The sequence below is a fragment of the Megalobrama amblycephala genome, linkage group LG9, assembly GCF_018812025.1.
Source record: "Megalobrama amblycephala isolate DHTTF-2021 linkage group LG9, ASM1881202v1, whole genome shotgun sequence".
NCBI classification, from domain to species: domain Eukaryota; kingdom Metazoa; phylum Chordata; class Actinopteri; order Cypriniformes; family Xenocyprididae; genus Megalobrama; species Megalobrama amblycephala.
In genome coordinates, this window is record NC_063052.1 from 26,715,214 (window position 1) to 26,740,451 (window position 25,238).

The window sequence follows — 25,238 nt, forward strand, 5'->3', positions numbered from 1 at the left end:
CACCGTTCCCTTTATGGCTCGTCAGTCGCCACAATGATCACTTTACAGCCTTTTTCCTAATGTGAGACACTGTTCTATCATTATCTTGCCTGACCACGTATAACAAGGCTTTGGGGAACCACACTTGATGTGGCAAGATTGCCACCAGTGCTTTAAGTATGCACCATTTCCAAACACATGGCCATCTAGATGATTTATCTCTCTATATCTGTATTTATTCATATAGCAAAGGGCTTATTTTGTTAATATTATTTTAGTATTTTATTATTATCATTAAAGTATTTACTGTTTTTTACTTTTACTTTATAAGCTTTCACACTACATGTACATCACATATTGTACAATATAAATCATGTGACTAATTATAATTTATACATATAATTTATCAGTGAAAAAGACACCTTTATAATTATGATTTTACACATTTTAGAATTAGTAAAGTCATTAAAACTACACTGTAAAAAAGAATTGTTGGTTTAACTTAAAAAAGTAAGTTGCCTTAAAAGTTTGAGTTAATTGAAATTAAAAATTTGAGTTAATACAATGAAGGTGATTAGTTTAATCAACAGAAACGCAAAATATTATGTTATCTGAACCACAGTAATTATCTAAGTTGATTTGACAAAAGAAAAAAAGCTGTGATGACAAATCATGGAAATAATTTTTACAGTGTATGAAATAAAAATGGAAGTAACATGGGAATTATGTTGGGATCAAAAAAGACACTGGAATAATTTATATTTGTCTACTAAACTTGCATTAAAAATGAACCTTAATATAAAAGTTTTGACTAGTAGTGTATAAATAGTGATATTCTCATCATTCATCCATTCCGCATTCTCTTTAGAAGTACCTTAAGATTATTGATATACAAATATGAAAGCACATTTTTCTAACAGTGATTAGCATTAGAAAATGAGTCATTCATGTGCGTCTTAAACTGTGTGTCCCACTAAGCTGATGTGAAGGGACAATGATGGTGTCGGGTTATGGGTGACCATACTATTTTTAGTCAGACGGCCAGGCTAAAGTTAAAACTCATTGTTTAAGAACAAATAAAACATAAAATGTATCCGTATTTAGACTTACTTATCATTCAAGGGCATTCAGAAAGGAAGAAAAAATATTTTGTACTATGCACAAATGGAAAGTTTACACAAGTCAATGCTTTATCATAAATCTAGGCTCCATAATGTATTACATAATTCCTGCATTAAAGGCAGTAAAGAAAAAGTAACTTTTGCACTGTAAAACAGAGCTAGCCACTTTCTTTTATGTGCTCCCTTTTGTTTGATGGATTTAATTGTTCTTCTAACACACTATTTTGGTTTAGGACAGTGAAGTGATGGATGAGGTAGTATATAAGTGTGTGTGTCTTTGTCTGAATGCCAGCTATGCTGCCTGTGCAACCAAGCTATTAATACTCGTCTCTTGGCTGACATTGTTTTATGGATTAGCTGCTATCCAGGGACAAAGATCTGGATTTCGATGGATCTTGAAATGTAAACGCACATATGCATTTCAATTTACTATTATTATTATCATCATTATTGTTATTTACAAATAAAAAGGATGGAAACATATGAAAATCTGTTTATGTGCGATTGTCGAAATATTAAACAGATCGTTGGAACACTCCATTTTGATTGGTCAATCGTGGTACAAACCCCGCCCCACAGCCGATTCTAAAGATTTCATACAAACAACACATTTTCTTACTTTCCATAAAAAGTAATGTAATGCAATTAGTTACTTATTTAGGAAGTAATGAAATATTGTACCACACTACTTTTAAAAGTAACTTTTCCCAACACTGGACTTCAGTACTAATATTACAGTAACTTTATTACACTTTTCACTTCGATTTACTCATACAAATTAAAGATAACAAACCAATCCAGATGATGTTGTATATCAAGAGTATTCTATATCCACTTAATATGTTTCGTACAAATCAAATTGTATGAATACATACAAACTCACCAACAATTCACCAAAATGTAAAATAGATACATCTCATAAGATTAGGTTGTAGAGAGAATACAACCCGAATTGCAGAAATGTTGGGAGTTTTTTTTTAAAAATTTGAATAAAATGAAAACTAAAAGACATTTTTAAATCACATGAGCCAATATTTTATTCACAATAGAACATAGATAAGTTAACATAATAAATGTTTAAACTGAGAAATTTTACACTTTCATCCACTAAATGAGCTCATTTCAAATTTAATGCCTGATACAGGTCTCAAAAAAGTTGGCACGGGGGCAACAAATGGCTGAAAAAAAGCAAGACATTTTGAAAAGATTCAGCTGGGAGAACATCTAGCAACTAATTAAGTTAACTGATATCAGGTCTGTAACATGATTAGCTATTAAAGAGATGTCTTAGAGAGGCAGAGTCTCTCAGAAGTGAAGAGGGGCAGAGCTGTGAAAGAGTGTAAAAAGATTGTGGAATACTTTAAAAACAATGTTCCTCAACGTCAAATTGCAAAGGCTTTGCAAATCTCATCATCTACAGTGCATAACATCATCAAAAGATTCAGAGAAACTGGAGAAATCTCTGTGCGTAAGGGACAAGGCCGAAGACCTTTATTGGATGCCCGTGTTCTTCGGGCCCTCAGACATCACTGGATCACTTTATCAGTATGATTGTGTCAATGACATTACTAAATGGGCCCAGGAATACTTACAGAAACTACTGTCGGTAAATACAATCCACTGTGCCATCTGCAGATGCCAACTAAAGCTCTATCATGCAAAAAGGAAGCCATATGTGAACATGGTCCAGAAGCGCCGTCGTGTCCTGTGGGCCAAGGCTCATTTAAAATGGACTGTTTCAAAGTGGAAAAGTGTTCTATGATCAGACGAGTCCAAATCTGACATTCTTGTTGGAAATCATGGACGCCATGTCTGCTGGGCTAAAGAGGAGGGAGACCTTCCAGCGTGTCATCAGCGTTCAGTTCAAAAGCCAGCATCTCTGATGGTATGGGGGTGCATAAGTGCATACGGTATGGGCAGCTTGCATGTTTTGGAAGGCACTATGAATGCTGAAAGGTATATAAAGGTTTTAGAATAACATATGCTCCCCTTCAGATGATGTCTATTTCAGGGAAGGCCTTGTGTATTTCAGCAGGACAATGCAAAACCTCCTACTGCAGCTATTACAACAGCATGGCTTCATCGTAGAAGAGTCCAGGTGCTGAATTGGCCTGCCTGCAGTGCAGATCTTTCACCAACACAGAACATTTGGCACATCATTAAACGAGACGACCACAAACTCTTCGGCAGCTGGAAACCTATATCAGGCAGGAATGGGACCAAATTCCAACACCAAATCTCCAGAAACTCATAACATCGATGCCCAGCATCTTCAAACTGTTTTGAAAAGAAGAGGATATGCTACACCATGGTAAACATGCCCCCATCCCAATTATTTTGAGACCTGAAGCAGGCATCAAATTTGAAATAGGTTCATTTTGTGCATAAAATTGTAAAATTTCTGTTTAAACATTTGTTCTGCTATCTATGTTCTATTGTGAATAGGAAAATATCTGCTCATGTGATTTGAACGTCTATTAGTTTTCATTTTATTCAAATTTAAAAAATCTCCCAACTTTTACAAAATTCGGGTTGTAACTTTAGAGGACTTCAATATTAACATTACTGTAATTGTATCACACTTTTCACATTGATTTATTCACATACAAATTAAAGAGAAAAAAAAAAAACAATCCTGATGATGTTGTATACCAACAGTTTTTATTTTATCCACTTCAATATATCTGAAACACTGTGAACATTTCAACAATGTTTCTGTCCTTTTCCATACAAACATTTTTATGTGACTTCAGTAAATCCTATGTTTTCTTATAGTTACTTCAAAACATGAAGAATATCATCCTACAGTAATTTCTAAGACATTGCTTCCTGAAATGTTGAACTGACTAAAATAAAAGCATATATTTCAGCAATATTCAGCCAAGCAAATTTTGGCACATAGTCAAGTAATTGCAAAAAAAAAAAAAAACATTCTTGAACAAAATTAAAACATAAGCAAAACTGTAGTTAAGACACATCAAATGTTGTTGGTTACTGGCAGATTTTGGTGATTTGATCTATTTTAGTCAATAAATCTTATATTTACAAAGTATTCCCCATTAACACACACTGTGGGTTGAGGAACCATTTATAATCTCATAATACTCTATCATAATAACCTTCCTGGGTTTATTAAGATCATTGCTATAGATGTAAATATATTCCTATATATTGCTATAAAATGCAATATAATTCCTTCATAAAAAAGCCCTCAAGTCTCTGAAATAGTCATTTTGTTATAGAGCCAGTAGGTTTGGTCCCAGTATATTATGTTGGTATATTTCAAGTTATGGCTTCTTTCTAACTGCTTCAACATGCTTGAAAAAATTTATCTTTCCGTTCAAAATAAAGGAAAATAAATAAATTTAAAATAAAGCGCAAGAAAGAGACATTTCTTTACAATGACCTCTCACAAACAAGAACGTTACACTTAAAGAAAAAAATAAGTTTTGCGTGCTCCAGCATCGGTACAAAGCACTGCGATGAGCATCTCACATACAGTACATAAATCTGGACGGATTCTGCCGATACCCTTGAGCTGGATCAGTTATGTTTGGTTTATTCAGATACTTTCAGAATCTTAAGACAACTGTTTCATCCCACTGTCAAGTGCAAAGTCCCATTATTTGCATGACTTCATCTCCATCACGGTGCTTTGGCATATCCTTATTGTTCCGTGGATGTCAAAAGCCATATGATTGGATTCCAAGAAGACATGTTGAATATTAACATGTCATAAACGGCCACACAGAAGCTGTAAGCAAAGTTACTGGATACAACTAAATACTGTATGTATATAATGAAATGAATATTCATAAACTAAGTAAGATTCTTCCCTGTTCAGAGGAAGACCTGCTCATGGAGTCTATAGTCTGTTCCAGGCCAGTCTTGGGTTGAGAATCGAAAAAAATATTAGCAGTGTGAGACCTCGCGGTCCCGGGGGTCTGTCGCGGACTCGCTCTCTTCAGGAATGTCCTGCAGATCTGTAGATGATGAAAGGCAGAAAAAAAAAATCAATTAAGTAAAAATGTACAAAATAAAACCATATTAAGACATTAAGTTTTAAGTTTATGCTTTTGACTGAATTTTACCAAATGATCTTGATGAAATGAACTGCTTCTTGACTATACAGTACACAAACTACGTAAGAGTCCAAAATTAAAACATGATAAACCAAATGTAGATTAAATTTGCCTTTGGAAAGTTTTACTGGACAGTTAAACAGTAACCTTTTGGAACTGCAACGTAATACACAAAATTGTAATATAAGACCGATAACCAAACCCTTAGTGCAAATATGGAATAGAAAACACCTTTCATATATTTCATTGAAAAAATAACACAAAACACAATTTTATGGTTGGTCAGATATTTTTATGACCAGTACATTTTCTCAATTCAATCACTGAGGTCAGAAAATTGCTGCAAATAAAGATCAAGATCTAAAGCAATCCTACGGAAGAGGATTAGGGCCAAGCAATAATAAAAAAATAAAACCATCTCGAGATTAAAGTTGTTAAATTACGAGAAAAAAAACTCGTTAAATTTCGAGAAAAAAGTCAAGATAAAATGTTGAGAATAAACTTGTTAAATTACAAGAAAAAAACTTGTTAAATTTCGAGAAAAAAGTCAAGATAAAATGTTGAGAATAAACTTGTTAAATTACAAGAAAAAAACTTGTTAAATTTCGAGAAAAAGCTCGAGATAAAATGTTGAGAATAAACTCGTTAAATTACAAGAAAAAAACTTGTTAAATTTCGAGAAAAAAGTCGAGATAAAATGTTGAGAATAAAGTAATTAAATTACGAGAAAAAAGTCGTTAAATTACGAGAACAAATTCGTTAAATTATGAGAAAAATGATGTTACATTTCGAGAAAAAAGTCAAGATAAAATGTTGAGAATAAAGTCATTAAATTTCGAGAAAAAAGTCAAGATAAAATGTTGAGAATAAAGTAATTAAATTATGAGAAAAAAGTCGTTAAATTACGAGAACAAATTCGTTAAATTATGAGAAAAATGTCATTAAATTTTGAGAAAAAAGTCAAGATAAAATGTTGAGAATAAAGTCATTAAATTACGAGAAAAAACTCGTTAAATTTCAAGAAAAAAGTCGAGATAAAATGTTGAGAATAAACTTGTTTTATCAACATTTTATCTCGACTTTTTTCTTGAAATTTAACAAGTTTTTTCTTGTAATTTAATGAGTTTATTCTCAACATTTTATTTTGACTTTTTTCTCGAAATTTAACAACTTTAATTTCAAGATGGTTTTATTTTTTTATTATTGCTTGGCCCTAATCCTCCTCTGTACAATCCTGATTTCAAAATAACATACTATTGAAATGCATACTACAAGCAATAAAAAAGTATACAGTGCAGGGAAATCTATACAACAATAAATGCTGACTCAATGTCACATGACCCACTGCTGTTAACCTGTGGCCATTGTAATTAAGTCAAATAACTGGGTAAGTAAATAAGTTAAGTAATGGTTCAAGTGCCTGCACATAACACTTTGTTTGCTACTTTTGTTAGTAACATATTTACCAAGACACTTTCAACATAATTCATACATACAGGGAACAATAATAGTAAAAAAAATTTTTTTTTGAAATTTAAATTAGGGTCATTAAGATGTTTTAATGTTTTTGAAATAAGTATCTTATGCTCACCAAGGCTGCATTTATTTGGTCAAAAATACAATTAATAAAAATATTATTATAATTTAAAATAACTTTTCTATTTTAATTTATTTTAAATGGCAAAGCTGAATTTTCAGCATCATTACGCCAGTCTTCAGTGTCACATGATCCTTCAGAAATCATTCTAATATGCTGATTTGGCGCTCACGAAACATTTCTTCTTATTTTTAATCAGTGTTGAAAACAGTTGTGCTGCTCATTTTTATGGAAACCATGATACTTTTTTTTCAGGATACTTTGATAAATAGAAAGTTCAAATAAACAGTATTTATTTAAAATATAAATAGTTTGTAACAATTTAAGTCTTTACTGTCATATTTGATCAATTGAATGTCCTCAAATGTAATTAAGAAATAAATACAAGTATTAATTTCTTAAAATACTGTATGCTAAAAAATACTGCATGCTAAACTCTTTCAGTAGTATGCCATTTCAAACACACCTCAAGACTATGATTATATAATTTCAAGGGGCTTTAAAAGTCAAAACTTCTGAGTGTATAAGTGTATGTACATAAGGTATGTTCATTGTGAATGACACACTAAAGGTCTGGGAGAGACGTTCAACCTGCAATTTATTGCCATTATCCACCTATAACACACAAGCTTACACATTAGTAATCCACCTAAATGTGCTTCTTCTTTCTTTCTTTTTTCTTCAAGTTTAGATGAAGGAGGTTCTCCAGTCTGTCAGAGTTTAGTGTGCATGTTGTAAGTTTGTGTACCTTTGTGTGTGTGTGGAATGTTTGATGTGCTAAATTCAACATGTGTTTGTTGTGCACATTGGTTGCATAATCATGTGTAGGCTGCTGTTAGTGTTACAAAGGGCCAAAGTTTACAGGATTCTGGGTGAAGTGCATCCACACAGACTGTCTGATAAATATGTGATCATTTCATATAGAAAAGGAGATCAAAGCCAACAACTCCCTGGCAACCAGTCTCTTGTATCATTTCGCCTGTATTTTTTCCTCAATATTAATTTAAACCTAAATCAATATTTAATATACATTTATTTACTGATTTATGTAGCTATATAATAATATTTAACAATACCATATTATTATTTTTATGTTATTATATTAATTATAAATACATATAAATATATATAATATTATATTAATTATAAATATATAATAAAGAGTTTTGTAAAACAACTAGATATATCTTTATATATGTATATTTATAATATTTGTTATAATAATGTCATTCTGTGTCATTTCTACAGACCTCTGGGGCTTTCTGAACGAGGTGACACCCTCGAATCCACCTCATCGTCGTCATCATCGTCATCATCAGATATCACGTCCACTTCCACATCACTGCATTCCTGCAGGCCGTCTGATTGGTCCATCGATTCCTGGCTAGCCAATGGGGTGTCAGTGTTGGGGTCAGTATCACTCTCTCTGCGAGTTGGTGGCGCCTTAAAGTGAGGAGATGAGAAGCGAATGAGATTTGTGAGCTACTACATTGTAGCTCTTATATACTTTGATCAAACAACTCATGGCACATACTAAAGTGCATCGCTTGCACCCTGCTTGCGATAACATCAAAAGTGTTATTCTGAGTGATTAATTTAAAGAGGACATTTTGTTTTCGGGGTCTAATAGAATAGGTTTTCATGCTTGAAAGTTCAAAAAACACATTATTTTTAAAAATATTTTACACTGTTGCAGCACCTCTCTTCCCAGTCTGTCAGTAACAATATGTTTAGTTCCAGTCTCTATTAATGGTGCCTTTATGTGCTCAAAATTAGAGTAAATACGGGTTTCCTAGGTAAAAATTGCAGATGAACGCCCTACCATTTCAAAACTTGAATGCGATGAGCTCATAATCACGACTTCAGAAGTGGGAATTATCAAATTTCCGATAGCTTTCCCAAAAGCGATTGGTTGACTGGACCAGTGTGTTGTGATTGGTCAACCGCTTCCAGCGTATTTCAGAAATATCACGTCCCTTACCATAACCGTGAATCGTAACACACTACTAACACAACTCAACCAGGCCTCGTCCCTTTTTTGCGTATACCTTGGGCAGGAATTATTTGAATGAGGGATATTGTGACGTGTAGGTTCCCAAAAAGAGGAACAATCAAGGTGTTTCAGGGAGTTCAGAAAAAGTGACTACTGATATAGAGAATAACTCTCTTTGGAATGGACTTAGTAACCTTGCAGACCTTGTTCATGCTCAAACAGCAAATTACATACTAAAGAAAGATGAAAATGTAAAAAACATTTCTGTTTTATACTTGCTAAATTACTCTAAAATGAACTCACCTGTGATCCTGTAGTTCCAGCTCCATTCCCTAGAGTGGCGCTATGGGTCTTAAGATCCCTGAGCTGTTTCTCCAGCTGGGCTCTGGCCCTCTCGCTGTCCCTGAGTTTGCCCTCAGCTCCCCTGAGGCGTCCGAGCTCCTCCTGCAGCAGACTGTGCTGCCGTTGCAGCAGGGCCAGCTCACCCAGCGAGCCCATGTCACTTGCACTATCCCGGGACAAAGAGCGAACTGTACGAGCCCCTGGGGTGGCCGGGGAGATGGGGCTCTCTCGTAGACAGAGCTCTAAGATGGAGTCCTGTCGGATCACCACACCCTAGGAGAGCACATTTTTAAAATTTTATATTTCGCCATTTTATTCACATTAAGTTTATTTCAGATCCTGTTTGTACGCAAGTGCTTAGAAGATTTGATGAATATATTTTGCAATGCGCACATACCTGCAGAGCGTGTAACTGAGCACTGAGATTCACCAGCCTCTGTGACACCTCCTGAAACACAAAACACATGTGTGATGCATCATATCAATATATTAACACTAGTCTATATAAGCCTAGAAGATTGGGTGTCCTTGTAATATTTATAGGAGGCTAATGATGCAGGAGATAACTGGGAAAATTAATTCAAAAATCATTTGTACCGATAATGGAATTGCTGCCAATATCACCTAATCATCTGTTATGGACTATTAGTTTGTTTTTATGTGCATTTTTCAGATGTAACCAGTCTCATGCATCATTAGGTGATTTTCAAGATTTCAAGTTCCAAAGTCTGTGTTATATTGATTTGGACTCATTTTTTATTATGATTATCTGCTATAAACAACAATATGCCTTCTGGGCCATTCAAATAGTACACATTCTCACATTTTTTCTGTGGTCTATGTATTTATTTTTAGCATTTTTTGCAATTAATTCTGCATTTTCAAGATGCTGTATCAAGTAGTTTAGCTTTTAAAAGCATGTTTGAGATCTCTGCATTCAGTAATATTGTGACATGTTATTATGATTTAAAATGACAGATTTTTGCCTTTTATTGTGATAGGATAGTATAGAGTGGACAGGAAGTGAGTTGGGAGAGGGAGATCAGGAAAGGTCCCCGAGCCGGGACTCAAACTCGGGTTGCCTGAAGCACAACAGCGCCACATGTCAGTGCACTGACCACAAGGCTATCGGCGCCAACTATTTTAATATGTTATAATATGTAATTTATTCCTGTGTTGGAAAAGCTGAATTTTCAGCAGTCATTACTCCAGTCACATGATCATTCAGAATCATTCTAATATGCTGATTTTCTGCTCAAGATACTTTATTCTTATTATCAATGTTTTAAAGATTATTATTTTTGTGGAAACCGTGATACCATTTTTTCAGGATTCTTTGATGAAAAGATCCAAATTTGAATTTGAAATCTTTTGTAACATTGTTAATGTCTTTAGATCAATTTAATTAATTCTTACTTAAAGGGATAGTTCACCCAAAAATGAAAATTTGATGTTTATCTGCTTACCCCCAGTGCATCCAAGATGTAGGTGACTTTGTTTCTTCAGTAGAACACAAATGATGATTTTTAACTCCAACCGTTGCCGTCTGTCAGTCAAATAATGCGAGTGAATGGGAACTTCTACTATAAGAGTAAATAAAACTTGCATAGGCAAGTCCAAATTAAACCCTGCGGCTCGTGACGACACATTGATGTCCTAAGACACGAAACGATCGGTTTGTGTGAGAAACCGAACAGTATTTCTATAATTTTTTACCTCTGAAACACCACTATGTCCAACCGCGTTCAGCACTCGTTAGTAAGGTCTGATCGCGCTCTGACAACGGCAGTGATGTCTCGCTCTCATTGAAGTGTAAGCGCGAGACATCACTGTCGCTGTCAGAGCGCGATCAGACCTCACTAAGCGAATGTTGAATGCAGTTGGACATAGTGGTGTTTTAGAGGTAAAAAATGATATAAATACTGTTCGGTTTCTCACACAAACCGATCGTTTCGTGTCTTAGGACATCAATGTGTCGTCACGAGCCGCAGGGTTTAATTTGGACTTGTCTATGCAAGTTTTATTTACTCTTATAGTAGAAGTTCCCATTCACTCGCATTCTTTGACTGACAGACGGCAACGGTTGGAGTTAAAAATCATCATTTGTGTTCTACTGAAGAAACAAAGTCACCTACATCTTGGATGCACTGGGGGTAAGCAGATAAACATCAAATTTTCATTTTTGGGTGAACTATCCCTTTAATAAAAGTATTACTGTTTTCAAGTTACTGCTCCCAAACTTTTGATCTTCTAATTTGTCAGTAAAATAAAAAGCAGTAGTCATTTTCACTCTAGTTTAAAGAGTTCAAATGCAAAAAGTAAAACAATCAGTTATATTTTCAGCCCAGAAATGTAATCAGCACATCCATAGATAGCACATATTAAGCTCAGTCTTGAACTAAATGTCAGTACCTCACTTGGAGTCTTGTCCTCCATTTGATTTCCATTGCCATCCTGTAGAGAAACAATTTTTTGTATTATTCACAATCATAATTCTGAACCAGCAGTTTCATTCAAGAGCTTTAATTTGTCAGCACACATTGAAAAGCACTGTCTTGCTATGTGTCGATGAAAAGGGAGATAAAGTGCAGCTTTCAAGCACCAGTGGTGAGTCGTGATGGAGAGTTTTTGGTAGATTCAGGTTGCTATGGAAACCTGCGAGTTTCAGATGGGCTCGGAAAATGACTAATTTTTTTCAGCATTACATAAAAACACGGTAATAGCATCGAACCATCTTATTATGTGCATAATTATTACATTTCATGAAACATATTTGACGCAGGCGAATGTGGATGCCAGAGGAGGTGATAATGAACATCTCACATCTAACATAGATCAAGCATATTTTCTTACAAAATAATGTCTTGTGTACCTGAGCAGCTTGGTTCTCCTGAGAGCCATTGACTAATACCTCTTGTCCATCTGGAAGAATGGAGGAAGCACAACGGTCAGATAAATGGGTGTATTTTCAGGCACACTAAAGGCACTTATATTTACATAATATACCATGTTTTGTTTTTGACACCTACTGATTACTAGCACTCCAGTGTGGTTGTGATGGCCGTTGGAACTGCAGGGCAGAGAAACCTCAAAACTGGTTCCTAAAATCAGCTCTGTCAATCTGTCCACTGCAGAAAGAGAAAGAAAGGTACATCATGACATTTTACAAGATATTATGAAAGATCTGAGCATGAGCTCAGAGCATTTATCTAAAATGATTGACGAACTTTTCAAAATAGGGGAAAAAAACAACTTTTTCTACTTTTACAAAAAGAGACAGAAAGTGCAGAGTATTTTATACTACGGGGCTGTTGAATGCTTGAATGCTTGCAATTATTGAATGCTTGCAATTATTTTCAGGGAAAAACATGGCTAAAGTAGTTCTAGCAGTCGCACTGCAGTTCCGTATCACTTCGCCAAATGTTTTCAGGTATTTCAATAGGTCTTACAGCCTACAACCGCAAAAGAACCAAAACCCTAACAACACTGACCAAGCAAATAAATATAGCAAACAATAGGATGAAAACGACAAATTATTGTCATGGTTTTTGCCACAAAATACACTTTATTGTGTCCTGAAAGCGCATACTTTCTCCTGCTCTCTTTCTCTTTCAAACGTACACACGTACTGTGTAGTACGGACACACATGCACAAAAACATTTTGTCAGTGCTGCTCTGACGAATTACATGACTTTTCTCACCAGCGAGGTAATAACTGTATGGTTCTTGAGGTAGATAAACTTATAGATTCGCTATTAGTAGAGACACTGCTGCCATGAGAGATGCACAGACTCAGGTAGGCTAATTCACATTTGCTTATTCTCTCTCTCTCTCTCAACTTTGTTAAAGGTGCCCAAGAATGCTTTTTCACAAGATGATATATAAGTCTAAGGTGTCCCCTGAATGTGTCTGTGAAGTTTCAGCTCAAAATACCCCATAGATTTTTTTTTTATTAATTTTTTTAACTGCCTATTTTGGGGCATCATTAACTATGCACTGATTTTTTCAGCGCGCCGCCCCTTTAATTCGCGTGCTCTCTGCCACACGAGCTCTCGATTATATTACAGCACATTTACTAAGTTCACACAGCTAATACAACCCTCAAGTGGATCTTTACAAGATGTCCGTCATGCATGCTGTATGCATGCTTCGAATTATGTGAGTAAAGTATTTATTTTGATGTTTATATTTGATTCTCTATGAGTTTGAGGCTATATGCTCCGTGGCTAACGGCTAATGCTACACTGTTGGAGAGATTTATAAAGAATGAAGTTGTGTTTATGAATTATACAGACCGCAAGTGTTTAATAATGAAAATAGCGACGGCTCTTGTCTCCGTGAATTCAGTAAGAAACGATGGTAACTTTAACCTCATTTAACAGTACATTAGCAAAATGCTAACGAAACATTTAGATAGACAATTTACAAATATCACTAAAAATATCAGGCTATCATGGATCATGTCAGTTATTATTGCTCCATCTGCCATTTTCGCTGTTGTTCTTGCTTACCTAGTCTGTTGATTCACCTGTGCAGATCCAGACGTTAATACTGGCTGCCCTTGTGTAATGTCTTTCATAATGTTGGGAACATGGGCTGGCATATGCAAATATTGGGGCGTACACCCCGACTGTTGCGTAACAGTCGGTGTTATGTTGAGACCCGCGTGTTTTCCGGAAGTCTTTTAAACAAATGAGATTTACATAAGAAAGAGAAAGTAATGGAGTTTGAAACTCAATGTATGTCTTTTCCATGTACTGAACTCTTGTTATTCAACTATGCCGAGGTAAATTCAAATTTTGAATCTAGGGCAGGTTCTGCTATCAAGGCTCAAGCCTCTGTTACTCGTTCTGAAATGACGTTTTGTAATTAGCAACGGAGGCTTGGGATGAGTTTCATAAGAAATTAAATTTAAGGACAAAAACCTGACAAATGTCTTGAAATACAACATCGTAACAGTGTCTTTGGGTGTTGTAACTGTAGTATAAGCGGAATAATTGACGACAGGCTGTTGAATTCTTAAAAAATAATGCACACCCGGGTGTGACACACACACACACACACACACACAAAAAAAACCCTACCAAGTTAACAGGTCAGACTCAAACTTTGTACACAGTTAATAGTCATCTAGAGGTGTGAATCTTTACTTGTTAGGGGCTGTTGAATCGGCAGGTGTTTCTGTGCCAAAAGTAAAACCAGAGACGATCGAAATCAATATTTAGGAAGCCAACTTCCAGTACTTTTTTGCACAAAATAATAAAATGTAGTGTCAATAAATCATTAATTACAGTATTTATCATGTTATAAATTAAAATGTGAGTACTCAAATCCCCATTTACAGCAATACACACTTTACCTCTTTTCGTTATTTTTATGGCTATGACTACTTTGACGCTCTTAATCTCATGATTAGATTATGTGACTTTAGCCAGGATTTCACAGGCGGGGTCACATATGGGCGGTGAAATAAATACGCACTAGAGAGTGAAACAAGCCTTATGCAGGTGGAACACCCTGTTTTAGTCATGAATGTAACATCCTGTCTGTCTTACCCTCAGTGATGGCCTGCGTGAGCAGCTGTTCTCCGCGCAGTGCCTGAGAAGACTCGGCTCTGAACAGGTTCCTGGAACAGGACGGCAGCATGACCTCGTAACCTCCCATGACCTCCGCCAAGTCAGAGAACAGGGTGACCCGCTCCTGAAGCAGCTCTAACACCTCCCTGTCCTTCTGCTGGATATCAGCTGAAACAGAGAGCATGAGGATTAAAGTGCCGTTTAAAGATCAGTACAGTAAAATATCAACATCAGCTGCCAAAATAGTGGCCTTGTTCCACTTTCAAATTCTGTGTAAAGATGTCATTTTTTTTTTTACTAAATAGACGTTCATTTTCAGAAAATGTCTTGTGACAGGCAACCAATTGATTAGACAGATAGGTGAAAGAACTCCTTTGAGCTTTTTAAAACAAGTTTCTGCTTCTTTCAGTCCTTCAATGCTTAACGCAACTGTAGTGATTTATAAAAAAAAAAAAGTGTTTGCTCCAGTGTTGGGAGTGTGAATATGTGTGTGCGTTAGTGTTTAAAGCAAACCTTTAAGTCTCCGCAGAAGGGCCTTGTCTTCTGTTTCTATAAGAGGGAATTCTTCTCTTGATGGACAGCTGTGTGACAAAACAATGATGGTAAAGAAGAATGACAATTAGAAATGGTCATTTTAAATGGTTAGCTGATGTCCATTAGCATTGAAGTCATCTTTATGCTAGTTTCCCCACTTTTAACAAGTATAAAAATTTAAAATGTACAGTCTTTCTCTTCTGGGAAAATGGACCAAATATATATTTTCTATCATCTAAAATGAAAATATTGTGCTAATGCTTATACATTGTTTGCTATTTTTTTTCTTTTCAAGGAAGTGGTGAGATTTTATTCATTTTGAAAGTGGTTTCTGTTGCCATTGGGTATAGCAGGGGTTTTTAAAACTGTATTTTGGGGAGTTCCAGGGGGGCAGCAAGAGGGTGTTGGAAGGCCAGCTTTTATTAAAAACAGTAAAAAAAAAAAATCTAGTAATAAATATTTAAATAAAAACAGTTTTCCCTGTTCTGGTTTGCCTGTGTTCCTTAGTTAGTTTCCTTGGTTGTTCATTAGTTCTGTTCTGTTTTATCTTGTTTACTCTCCCCATGTATTTAAGCCTCGAGTTTCCCCAGTTAATTTGTCCAGTATCGTCTTTGTTTAGTGTGGTTGAGAATTATCTTTAAGTAATAAAATTTATAAAATAAAAACAAATAATAATAATAATAATAATAATAACTATTATTATTATTATTATTATTAATAAGTATAAATATTAAAAAATATAGTAGTAGTAGTAGTAGTAGTAGTGTGTATAATAATAATAATAATTATTATTATTATTATGAGGATGGAATAATAAATAAATAAATAAATGTTAATATTTACTGAATTTGTTGCCTTTATAATATCACACTTACTTTTTTTCCCATGTATAAATAAATAAATTAATCTTTTATATGTAGCTGCCTTTTTATTTTAGGAAGGGGTTCCTTCGTAAGTGGATCGTAGCATGTGAGGGTCCTTGGCATCAACTGAATTAAATAAAATGAAACCCCTGATCTATAAAGCAGGCTGTCAAGTTTGGTTTTGCAGGGCTATAATGTAAACAAAAGCTACTGGAAACTCAGGCTTCCCACAGAACTGACATATCCCTTCAAAATGTCCCACTCTAGTGTCCTGAATTTAAAAGAAAGTGCTTTCATGTGATTTTCTAATTCCACTCCAAAGAGAGAGGTCCTTAAAAATGTCAAATGGTAACTTTAAGTGCAGTGCGGACTGTAAAGAGAGTGTTTACATGTATGTACCTGCTGATGGTTTGCTGTATGAGCCGTATCCAAGTGTTTCTGTCATCTTTAGAGGCTGCGTAGAGCTCGTACATCTCAGGTGGGCTGGACTCACTGCTGATCAGGAACAACCCTCGCTCCTGGTTGGCTATGTCTCGGACCAACAGACTCTGCAGTGACACTACAGCAGACTTATCCTACAGAGAATGAGAAGAAAAGAGATATAGTTGTTATACAAATGAATCACTTAGAAAAGTAATAGCGAATTCCTCTTGGGTCTCACAATTTGAGGTATCATAGGACGAGTTACATGAAAACCTTTAAAGTCCCCCTGAAATCAAAACCAGAGGGCCCCTGGTTTCCCAACATATCACTAATAACAAAAAACATTATCAAAACGGATAGATCTGGAGTGCAGGTACTTCAATCAATCAACTACAAAATTTATAATTTGACCACGTCATCGACTATGACTTAGCCAGCATAACATACAGCACACACATACGCGCACAAACACACCGAAATGTTGCAAGGAATAGACGATATCCATTCTTGTATGACTAAGCATGTTCCAAGTCACTTAGAAATCTTAGATCTGCATAGGTGGACCTTGGAGTATTCCTGAACAAACACAATGAGTATTATATGTATACCTTCATAATTGTTTTTTAATATTATTATTGTTATTATGTGGTTTATTGATGCATACCATCTACTTAAATTAAAATGTTAAGGCAGGAACACACCAAGCTGATGGTCGGGCGTTGGGCAGTTTTTGTTCGTCGGCCGACTAAGTTTTCTCAGTGTGTTCCGCACCGTCGGCTGAAGTTGATCCCCATCGGCTTTTTTTCGGCTGATTTGACATGTTGAATCGGCGTTGGAGCTCGTCGGTCCATCGGGCCATCTGATCATTCAGGGGTGCGTTTCCCAAAGCGAACTATGGTCGCAAGTTCCGTCGTTACCAATAGAGTTCAATGGGACTTACGACCATAGTTGGCTAACGATGCTTTCGGGAAACTCACCTCTGATTGGCTGTTCAGCGACTGCCGCCTGCTGTTTCGGAAAGGCATTTCATCTCACGCAGGCGCAGAACTGACGTGACGTGAGCCAACCCCAAAGTCTGCTTTCGTTGCCACTAGTTCGTCGGCGTCGGCTTGGTGTGTTCTGGCCTTTATACTGACTTTTTGCTACATTTCTTTTGAGAAATTCAGACCAAGGATACTTAAATTCCTAAACTCCATCACAGTGGTAGTGAAGAATCTGATGTTTAATGGGACCACCCTATCATACATGACCTTGAAAAACACTTGAGACCAGATGTACCAATCGCACTTGCTGACTTTATGTTTTTGTTTTGTTGCATTCTGTGTTCTTATGCATTTCCTTACGGTTTTGAGTTCATTAAGTTCATCAGTGTTCAGTCATTAAGTGGCCATTAAGATGTCTTTCAGGTGTCTCACACAAAGCAGTGTGTAACAAAGGAGAACCCCTTCACCTACTGAAGTCTGCCCAGACAACCACACCATTGGAGGTGACAGCATTGGTCAAGGAGGGTCAGATTATCGAGGGAAAGTGCCACAGAAGCAGATGTTTCTCCATGAAGGAATGACATGTTGACTGAACAAGTCGCAAAGGCCCAGATTGACTCTATGAACTGTACGCACATGCTGTCCTCAACCACAGGTAGAAAACCTGGACCCATCAATCCACCTGCTGAACTCAAGCTACATACACCTGGTGAAACTGGGTGTTCTGCAGGTGAACACAGAGCACTCTGAAAGTTTCTACAGCTGATAACCTTGCAAAGACAATTTTGAGCTACATCTCAAGGACTACAACAAACGTCTAACAGTGACCCCATGGGACCCGCCAGAATTTTGACCCACGGGGTCAAGGAAGGAAAACTGTAAGACTGATGCTGGACTATCTGGACCAAGAGAGGGCTACTCTTTGAGAAAACAAAGGAAATAACATCTGGACTCTCTCTTGCGAAATTAACATCCCCATCCGAGACGCAATCACACTGAGTCAATCACACCTCCCATCTGCCTTAATCTACATTTCCTTTTCATAGGGTTGATTAAAATGTATTCTAACAGAGAACACTGCTCCAGACCTGCCTAAAAGGCTCGACTGAAGTCCAGATATTACGTCTGCAAATGACTATGACACAATATGAAATATTAGCATAATGCCTGCCCAAAAGCATTCGCAAAGAAAGAAGATGAGACTTCAGGGAATTGTAGTGTTGTCACCATGTTGTGGAGATGCCGTATGTTTGGATGTAAAAGCAAAATCCCTTCATTTGGCCTTCCAAAAATGGACAAAATTATATATGACAATTTATAATGTTGTTCCTGAGCTGTACAACCCAAAAGAGGAGAACTTGGGAGAGTACAACAATCAGAGCGCTTCTGTCTTTTCGGAAGGAGGGGCTTTGTTGAAACCGTTTTTTTCAAGACAGACTGGGAATAGAGGTGCTGTTATAATGTACATTATGTGGAAAATCAATTGTTTTTTGAACATTAAAGTATTCTAACCTATTCCATTACATCCAATAAACAAAATAATGAACTTTAAAATAGCATCATATGACCTCTTTAATACTTAAAAGACCCCAAACCCTAAGTATGAGCACTAGCGATAAGGATACGTAGCTTAGCAAGTAAAGTAACTTACCAAACTGGCAAAGATGTACCGTTGATCTTTCTCTTGCAAGAATACTAGAATGTCAGTCATCAACAGAACCTGAACATCTACAAATTAAAGAAAAAAGGGAAATACAGTACATTAAAACACCCACAAGCACAAGTACATGTAAGCGAATACAATAGCGTGTCTATCTATTTCCATCTTACACTGACACATCACATTACACTTCCTCATAACCAGCCACAGTCTTCTGTACCTTTGAGCCGAGAGCTGGGCGTTTTCCAAAGCAGCGTGCCTTCATGTATCAGCTGCCTCCGGAGCAGTTCGGCCGGTCTGAACAGGGCTCCAGAGCGGAGTTTGGCCTCAGCCCGCGGGTCGACCCGGGAGCGGATCTCTTGCAGACGATGTGTCCTTTCTAGCTCCAACACCTGCTGGTCCACCGAACTGAGCAGCTCCCGTATACAAGACAGTGCCTGTGACAGACCTGAAGCTTCCTCTGGATTGTCTGCATTGTTACACACAATAATCAGTCCATTAAAATGTCCATAACCCCTAAAATGTGACCATTATGATACTTGAAAAGGGCCTTCAAACTTCATTATACATCATTTAAGAAGAACAGAGTAGTTTATAGACAGATGGAGAAGGGTGGAGGAGAGAAGCTGTTAAAATATAGTTAATATTGACATTGGCGACATACACCCACATCTCACCTTTGGTGTTGTCATAGATACGTTGCACCAGGACAGGGTATTTAGTGATGCGCTGAGTGACCAACAGGATGCACTCCTGGAACCCGTGACGACGCAGTAGAGGACCCCGACTCACCCTCTGAGAGGACACAGAACAACAGTGACTATTAACCATTTCTGCCTCTGTGTACTGTATTTATATACACACTCTCTAAATCTGCATTCAAAACCCACAGCAGCTGCCATGCTGCCTCACTGTCTAGTCAGCCAGGTGTATTGACACCTCATAAGGAAACTGGTTTAAGACAAGCACCATAATGTCATGTCTAATGAGCTAGAATTAATTTAAGTAGCCTATAGAATGCAGTTAGAATGCCCCTAAAATTCAAGATATCAAGGCAAAAATGTCCCATATTTATATCAAGATTTAGTTATGCAATATCAGACGAGTGATGTTTTTGTCCCTGCAAATGTGATATTGATTTCATATTGAACAGTTCAATAAATAAGAAGTTAATATTGTGTTATATTTTAGACACAATATTGTCTGCTTTTGCTCAATTTTGTCAACGAAAATATTATCTATAAATCCAAAGCAGAACTGTTGTATGTCTCCGAGCAACACACAGCAGTGTTTCATTTCAGAATGAATCCGCATTTTGAGCGAATCAATCGGGTGAACCAATGATTCAATGGCTCATTCATAAAGAGAGCCATTTACTTCATTCCTGAATCAGCTGTTTGAACGAATCGAATGAATGAATGAATGACTCAATGACTTACTCATTTAGATATTTACCGCCACCTACTGGCGGCTTTAGTTTCTTATTTAGCATTTAATTAAAAAAATGCATAATTATTTCATATTTCCACATTAACCCCTTAGCATTCCTGTAAAATTTGCCTAAAACGCCTATGAAAGGCATACCCAAAGTAAGTTGCAAGCTGTTCTTGAACCATTTGGAGTATATGCATGGTTTTGGTCTCTTTTGAAAGGTATGTGTACTGCAGGTGGTACAGTGGAACACTAACAGGTTATTAAAAAAAATAAACCTTTAAAGGTATAATTCACCCAAAAATTCTGTCAACATTTACTCATCCTCATGGCCGTTAATAATTTTTATTTTTCTAGAGCTTATTTTTGTAATGTCTATTTAATGCTTTTGTCATTTAACACAAGAATGATTTTAAATTTTAAACTTTTGGGGTAATTTCTCAGCCAAATTTGATATGCGATTAATTTGCAATTAATTAGATTAATTGATCACCACATCGTGTAATTAATTTGATTAAAAATTTTAATCGCTTAACAGCCCTAGTTAAAATACTTGAAAACTTTCAAAAAGTGAATAGCACTTAAAACAAATTTAATTTAAAGTGTTTATTTTATATTTATTTAGACCGTATAATAAAAATCTTGCCATGAAAATAGACTATGATGCTAATATAGCAATAAATAAATAAATAAATAAATACACAAATACTTATAATAATAATATTATAATTATTACACAATATATAATATAGTATAGTTTTCATTTCAGCCAGTTACTTTTTTTTTAAAATCTTGCCATGAAAATTGCCTTTGATGACAGACAGACAGATAGATTTAACTTATTAAATAAAGAAGTGCATTCATTAGCATATTAGTATTACTGTGGTAATTGATTATCGTGAAATTTCACCCGTTTTGTTATCGTGACTGTCCTATACAAAGCTATTATGAACTAAAATAAAGAAAGAAAGAACTGAACGCAATCATGATACCTGAAAATCTGATGATTCACACATCTATGAGAGTCTGCAGGCATTTAATGCATTAATGCACCCGCCCACCATCATTCATCACTCAGTACCACTCTATCCTCCCACTTGAAACACACGAGACAACACCTGACCCGGTTATGCAAACACATAACGCACATGGACAAACATCCTCGTTGGTCATTCTTGTTCTTACCCGTATAAAGAGCTGAAGTCTCTTGTCTCTGGCCAGCAGCTCTTTGTAGAGTTTGACAGCCTTTATATGACGACTGCAGAACTCAGAATACGTCTTCAGCATCTCATCTGCCAACTGACCTGAGAACTGACACACACACACAAACAGTGCACTATGAACATTTTGTTCCTTGAAACTTGAAAGCTTTCAGCCTCCCACTCTCATACACTCAGAGAATGGCGTTTTGATTTCCATTTGTTGCTCTTTCTTTCTTTCTTTTTTGACTTTTCACGCCCTCTACAAGACATCATTCTTTTCTCCTCCAAACTCATGAAATTAATTTATATAAGGATTTTTTAACATACTGTTTTAAGTTAAATTAGTTTTAAAAACATTTTTAAAATGTGTACCCACATTCCATTTTGTTGCACTATTGCATAATCGTGTTCACTTTTTACATTAATGCATTAAATTGACAGCTCTAATTATTGACACATTTTAAACTGGTAATCAAAACAGATATGATAATTGAAAATCACTTAAGGCTGGCAAAATGTACCCAAATGCATTTACACCCCATTCCGCCCACCTAAACTCACAAATGCACTCCTACCTGTTTTATTAGCACATCGCTGATCTGAGTGATGGTGAAATTGTTTGCGCTTTCAGGTTGCAGGCTGTGAGCGCGCCGTTCGAGGAGCTGTGTGAGGAAGTGCGTGTGCAGCGTCAACAGGCGCTCCAGGCAGGGAAACAGTGCGTGCACGACCCCCGGCTCCAGCTGCACCTCCTCCAGCATACCGCGCCTGAACACGCCCTCCATGATCCGCAGGGTTCGAACGTGATGGAGCTCGGTCTGGATCAGCTCTGAAATTATGTCAAAGAGGTTGAGGTCTAAAAAGCAACATTTAAAAGTTTTTTTTGTACCCTAAAATAAATGATCCCACTGCCCTTATTGAGGGTAGATACCATATTAAATTTGATGTGAATGAAAACAATGAAGTGAGGTTTTGAAGTACTGTTTATTCCATATGTTACAATCTTGTGTACTTTGGTATTGAATGCTCAGCATTTGCTAATTTCTTGAATTTACATTTAGATTATCTTTCCAGTCATCTAACACTTACTTAAAGTTAATCTTTAAAAACAATAATAATTTCAAATCTTGAAGTCCATTTTTCACATTTTACAATGTAATGCTGTAGAGGTTAAATTCACTTGTAGCATTAAAAATTATTTTGGTTTTTTTGTTGTTTCTTTTTAGCAATTTTGAAAAATAAGTATAGAATTTTAATATAATTTTAATATTTATATATATATATATAAATAAAAAAAGACATTAATGTAGTACAATTTGAGGCCAAGAGGACTAGATGTTCAGTCTGTTTGTTTTCATTTGCAAATAGATAAATACAACGTCTGGAAAAGCACCGGAAAAGTGTTTAATCGGATTTCAAAGTCAACGGCCAATTTACATTCATAAACATACTTCAATTCAAGACTTAGATCTGTGTTTTTTCTCTAACCATAGATGACGTCCTGTCTCTTGATAACATCTTTACGGTGGGTCTGCAAGTAAGTGGAATCTACCGCCATGCTCCAGGAATCTGCTTCAAATTCCCGGCCTTCAAACTCTAGATCTTCCAGCAGAGAGTTGAAGTAGCCCTCTCCTAAAAGCAAGAGAAATACAGTTTCTATATTATAACTTCACTTTGCAGGTAAACAGGTTGGCCAAACATGGAATTTGGGGGGATTATAAATATATAGGCCTATATAAAGTGTTTCATCATGATATATATATTTTTTTCATGAGGTAAAAGGTAAACTACTGCTTTATTTTAATTAATATATTTTTAAATGTAATTTATTCCTGTGATGTCAAATCTGAATTTTCAACAACCATTACTCCAGTCTTTGGTGTCACATGATTCTTCAGAAATCATCTTAATACGCTGATTTGTTGAAACATTTCTTATTATCAATGTTGAAAATATTGTGCTGCTTAATATATCTGTGGAAACTCTGATTCAGGATTCTTTGATGAGAACAGCATTTGAAATATAAATCTTTTGTAACATTATAAATGTTTTTACAGTCACTTTTGATCAATTTAATGAATCCTTGCTGAATAAAAGTATTAATTTCTTTAAAAAAAAAAAAAAAATTACTGACTGCAATGGCTGCATTTACACTGCAGTTCTTCATGCCCAATTCTGATTTGTTGACTATATCTGATTTTTGATGACCAACTTGCATCTTTTAAAAGTGACCCATATCTGACATCTGCATTTACACTATACACTTGCAGAAACAACCCAACGTACTGACCCGGAAAAGCTTTGGCTGAAAAGCAAGTTAAAACAGTGCAATTTGCAACAATTCACAGACGCAATGATACAAGCTTTCTGCACCATCTTTAAAGGTCAGCACACCTTAAACCTCCATTGCAGCATTGAAAAGAGTCATGTGATCGCAGTTTGTGTCCACCTGAGTTGTCGCCATTGTCACTTTTTCAATGACGTATGACTCGCATTGACGGGAATATGCACGGCAGACGCAAATACATGTATCCAGTTCATATCAGATTAATTTCCAAATTTAAATGAGGCCTGAGATTGATCTGAGAATGTTTTTTCCCTGCTTACACGTTTGTGGATCATATCCGATCTGTGCCACATTGGAGGAAAAAAAAACGTAATTGGGTCACTTGAACCAAAGTGCAAAAGAAATGCGGCCTTTTTTAACGTATGTCTACTATTTTTAAGTGTTTGTAGCTGTGTGTGTCTCACCCTCATCATTGAGCGACTCCATGGACATGGTCCTGCTCTTAAAGTTGAGTGAGTCTGTGGATTGAGACAAGATCCTGCGCAGCCCCAGAGGATAGTCATCATTCAGAGTCCTACACGCACATGCACAGATGGGCCATACGCATGCATACAGATGTACAAATATGCATGCAATCACATGCAAAAGAAAAAAAAAAAAGAAAGAAAACAACAACAACAAAATGTAAGGCAGGCATAATAATCAGCACAGAAACAGAAAATACAAATAACAAATTTAAAATAAAAATATATTAAATGACTTAATAAATAAAATATAAAGTAAAGTGAATATAATGACTAATAAAAAACATTCAAACAAAACTGCTTACATTAAACTAAAGCAGACATAGACACACACACACCCACACACACAAAAACACAAAAAGATAAAAATTACACAGCAATGAGAACTGCGTGTGACTATAGATATTTCACAACAAAATATTGATTAATATTGATTAAATATTGATTAGTAAACTATTTTACAGGCAAGAGCCAATTTTATGCATCTCTATCATTTCTGTCACTCACCCTGCAATGTTATTGGTGGAGACGCTCTTGGAAAGCAAGAGGGAAGACCGGCCGCGACGTGATCCGAGTAGTGACTGACGAAGACTGTCTGAGGGGTAAATGGCAGAGCTCGGCCTTTCCTTTAAATGGGCTTCAG

At 36.0% G+C, this 25,238-nt stretch overlaps 1 protein-coding gene across 9 annotated transcripts in view; it reads right to left on the bottom strand.

Moving 5' to 3' along the window:
* Window positions 1-3,742: 3,742 nt before the first annotated feature.
* arhgef1a (Rho guanine nucleotide exchange factor (GEF) 1a) overlaps window positions 3,743-25,238 on the bottom strand; it is a 63,871-nt gene continuing 42,375 nt past the window's right edge. For 5 of the 9 annotated variants that reach the window (XM_048202449.1, XM_048202451.1, XM_048202448.1 and 2 more), the window contains 19 exons: window positions 25,103-25,232; window positions 24,901-24,906; window positions 24,536-24,645; window positions 23,273-23,416; window positions 22,363-22,613; window positions 21,771-21,896; window positions 19,832-19,949; window positions 19,375-19,623; window positions 19,146-19,222; window positions 16,488-16,663; window positions 15,205-15,272; window positions 14,671-14,859; window positions 12,144-12,242; window positions 11,987-12,036; window positions 11,527-11,568; window positions 9,512-9,562; window positions 9,076-9,387; window positions 8,030-8,222; window positions 3,743-5,083 (listed from right to left, as the gene is read on the bottom strand). In XM_048202449.1, coding sequence (XP_048058406.1) covers window positions 5,013-5,083; window positions 8,030-8,222; window positions 9,076-9,387; window positions 9,512-9,562; window positions 11,527-11,568; window positions 11,987-12,036; window positions 12,144-12,242; window positions 14,671-14,859; window positions 15,205-15,272; window positions 16,488-16,663; window positions 19,146-19,222; window positions 19,375-19,623; window positions 19,832-19,949; window positions 21,771-21,896; window positions 22,363-22,613; window positions 23,273-23,416; window positions 24,536-24,645; window positions 24,901-24,906; window positions 25,103-25,232 — 2,462 coding nt within the window. In that variant the 3' untranslated portion in view covers window positions 3,743-5,012. The remainder of the gene's footprint in view (window positions 5,084-8,029; window positions 8,223-9,075; window positions 9,388-9,511; window positions 9,563-11,526; window positions 11,569-11,986; window positions 12,037-12,143; window positions 12,243-14,670; window positions 14,860-15,204; window positions 15,273-16,487; window positions 16,664-19,145; window positions 19,223-19,374; window positions 19,624-19,831; window positions 19,950-21,770; window positions 21,897-22,362; window positions 22,614-23,272; window positions 23,417-24,535; window positions 24,646-24,900; window positions 24,907-25,102; window positions 25,233-25,238) is intronic. The other 4 variants (XM_048202450.1, XM_048202453.1, XM_048202455.1 and 1 more) reach the window with 2 other exon arrangements.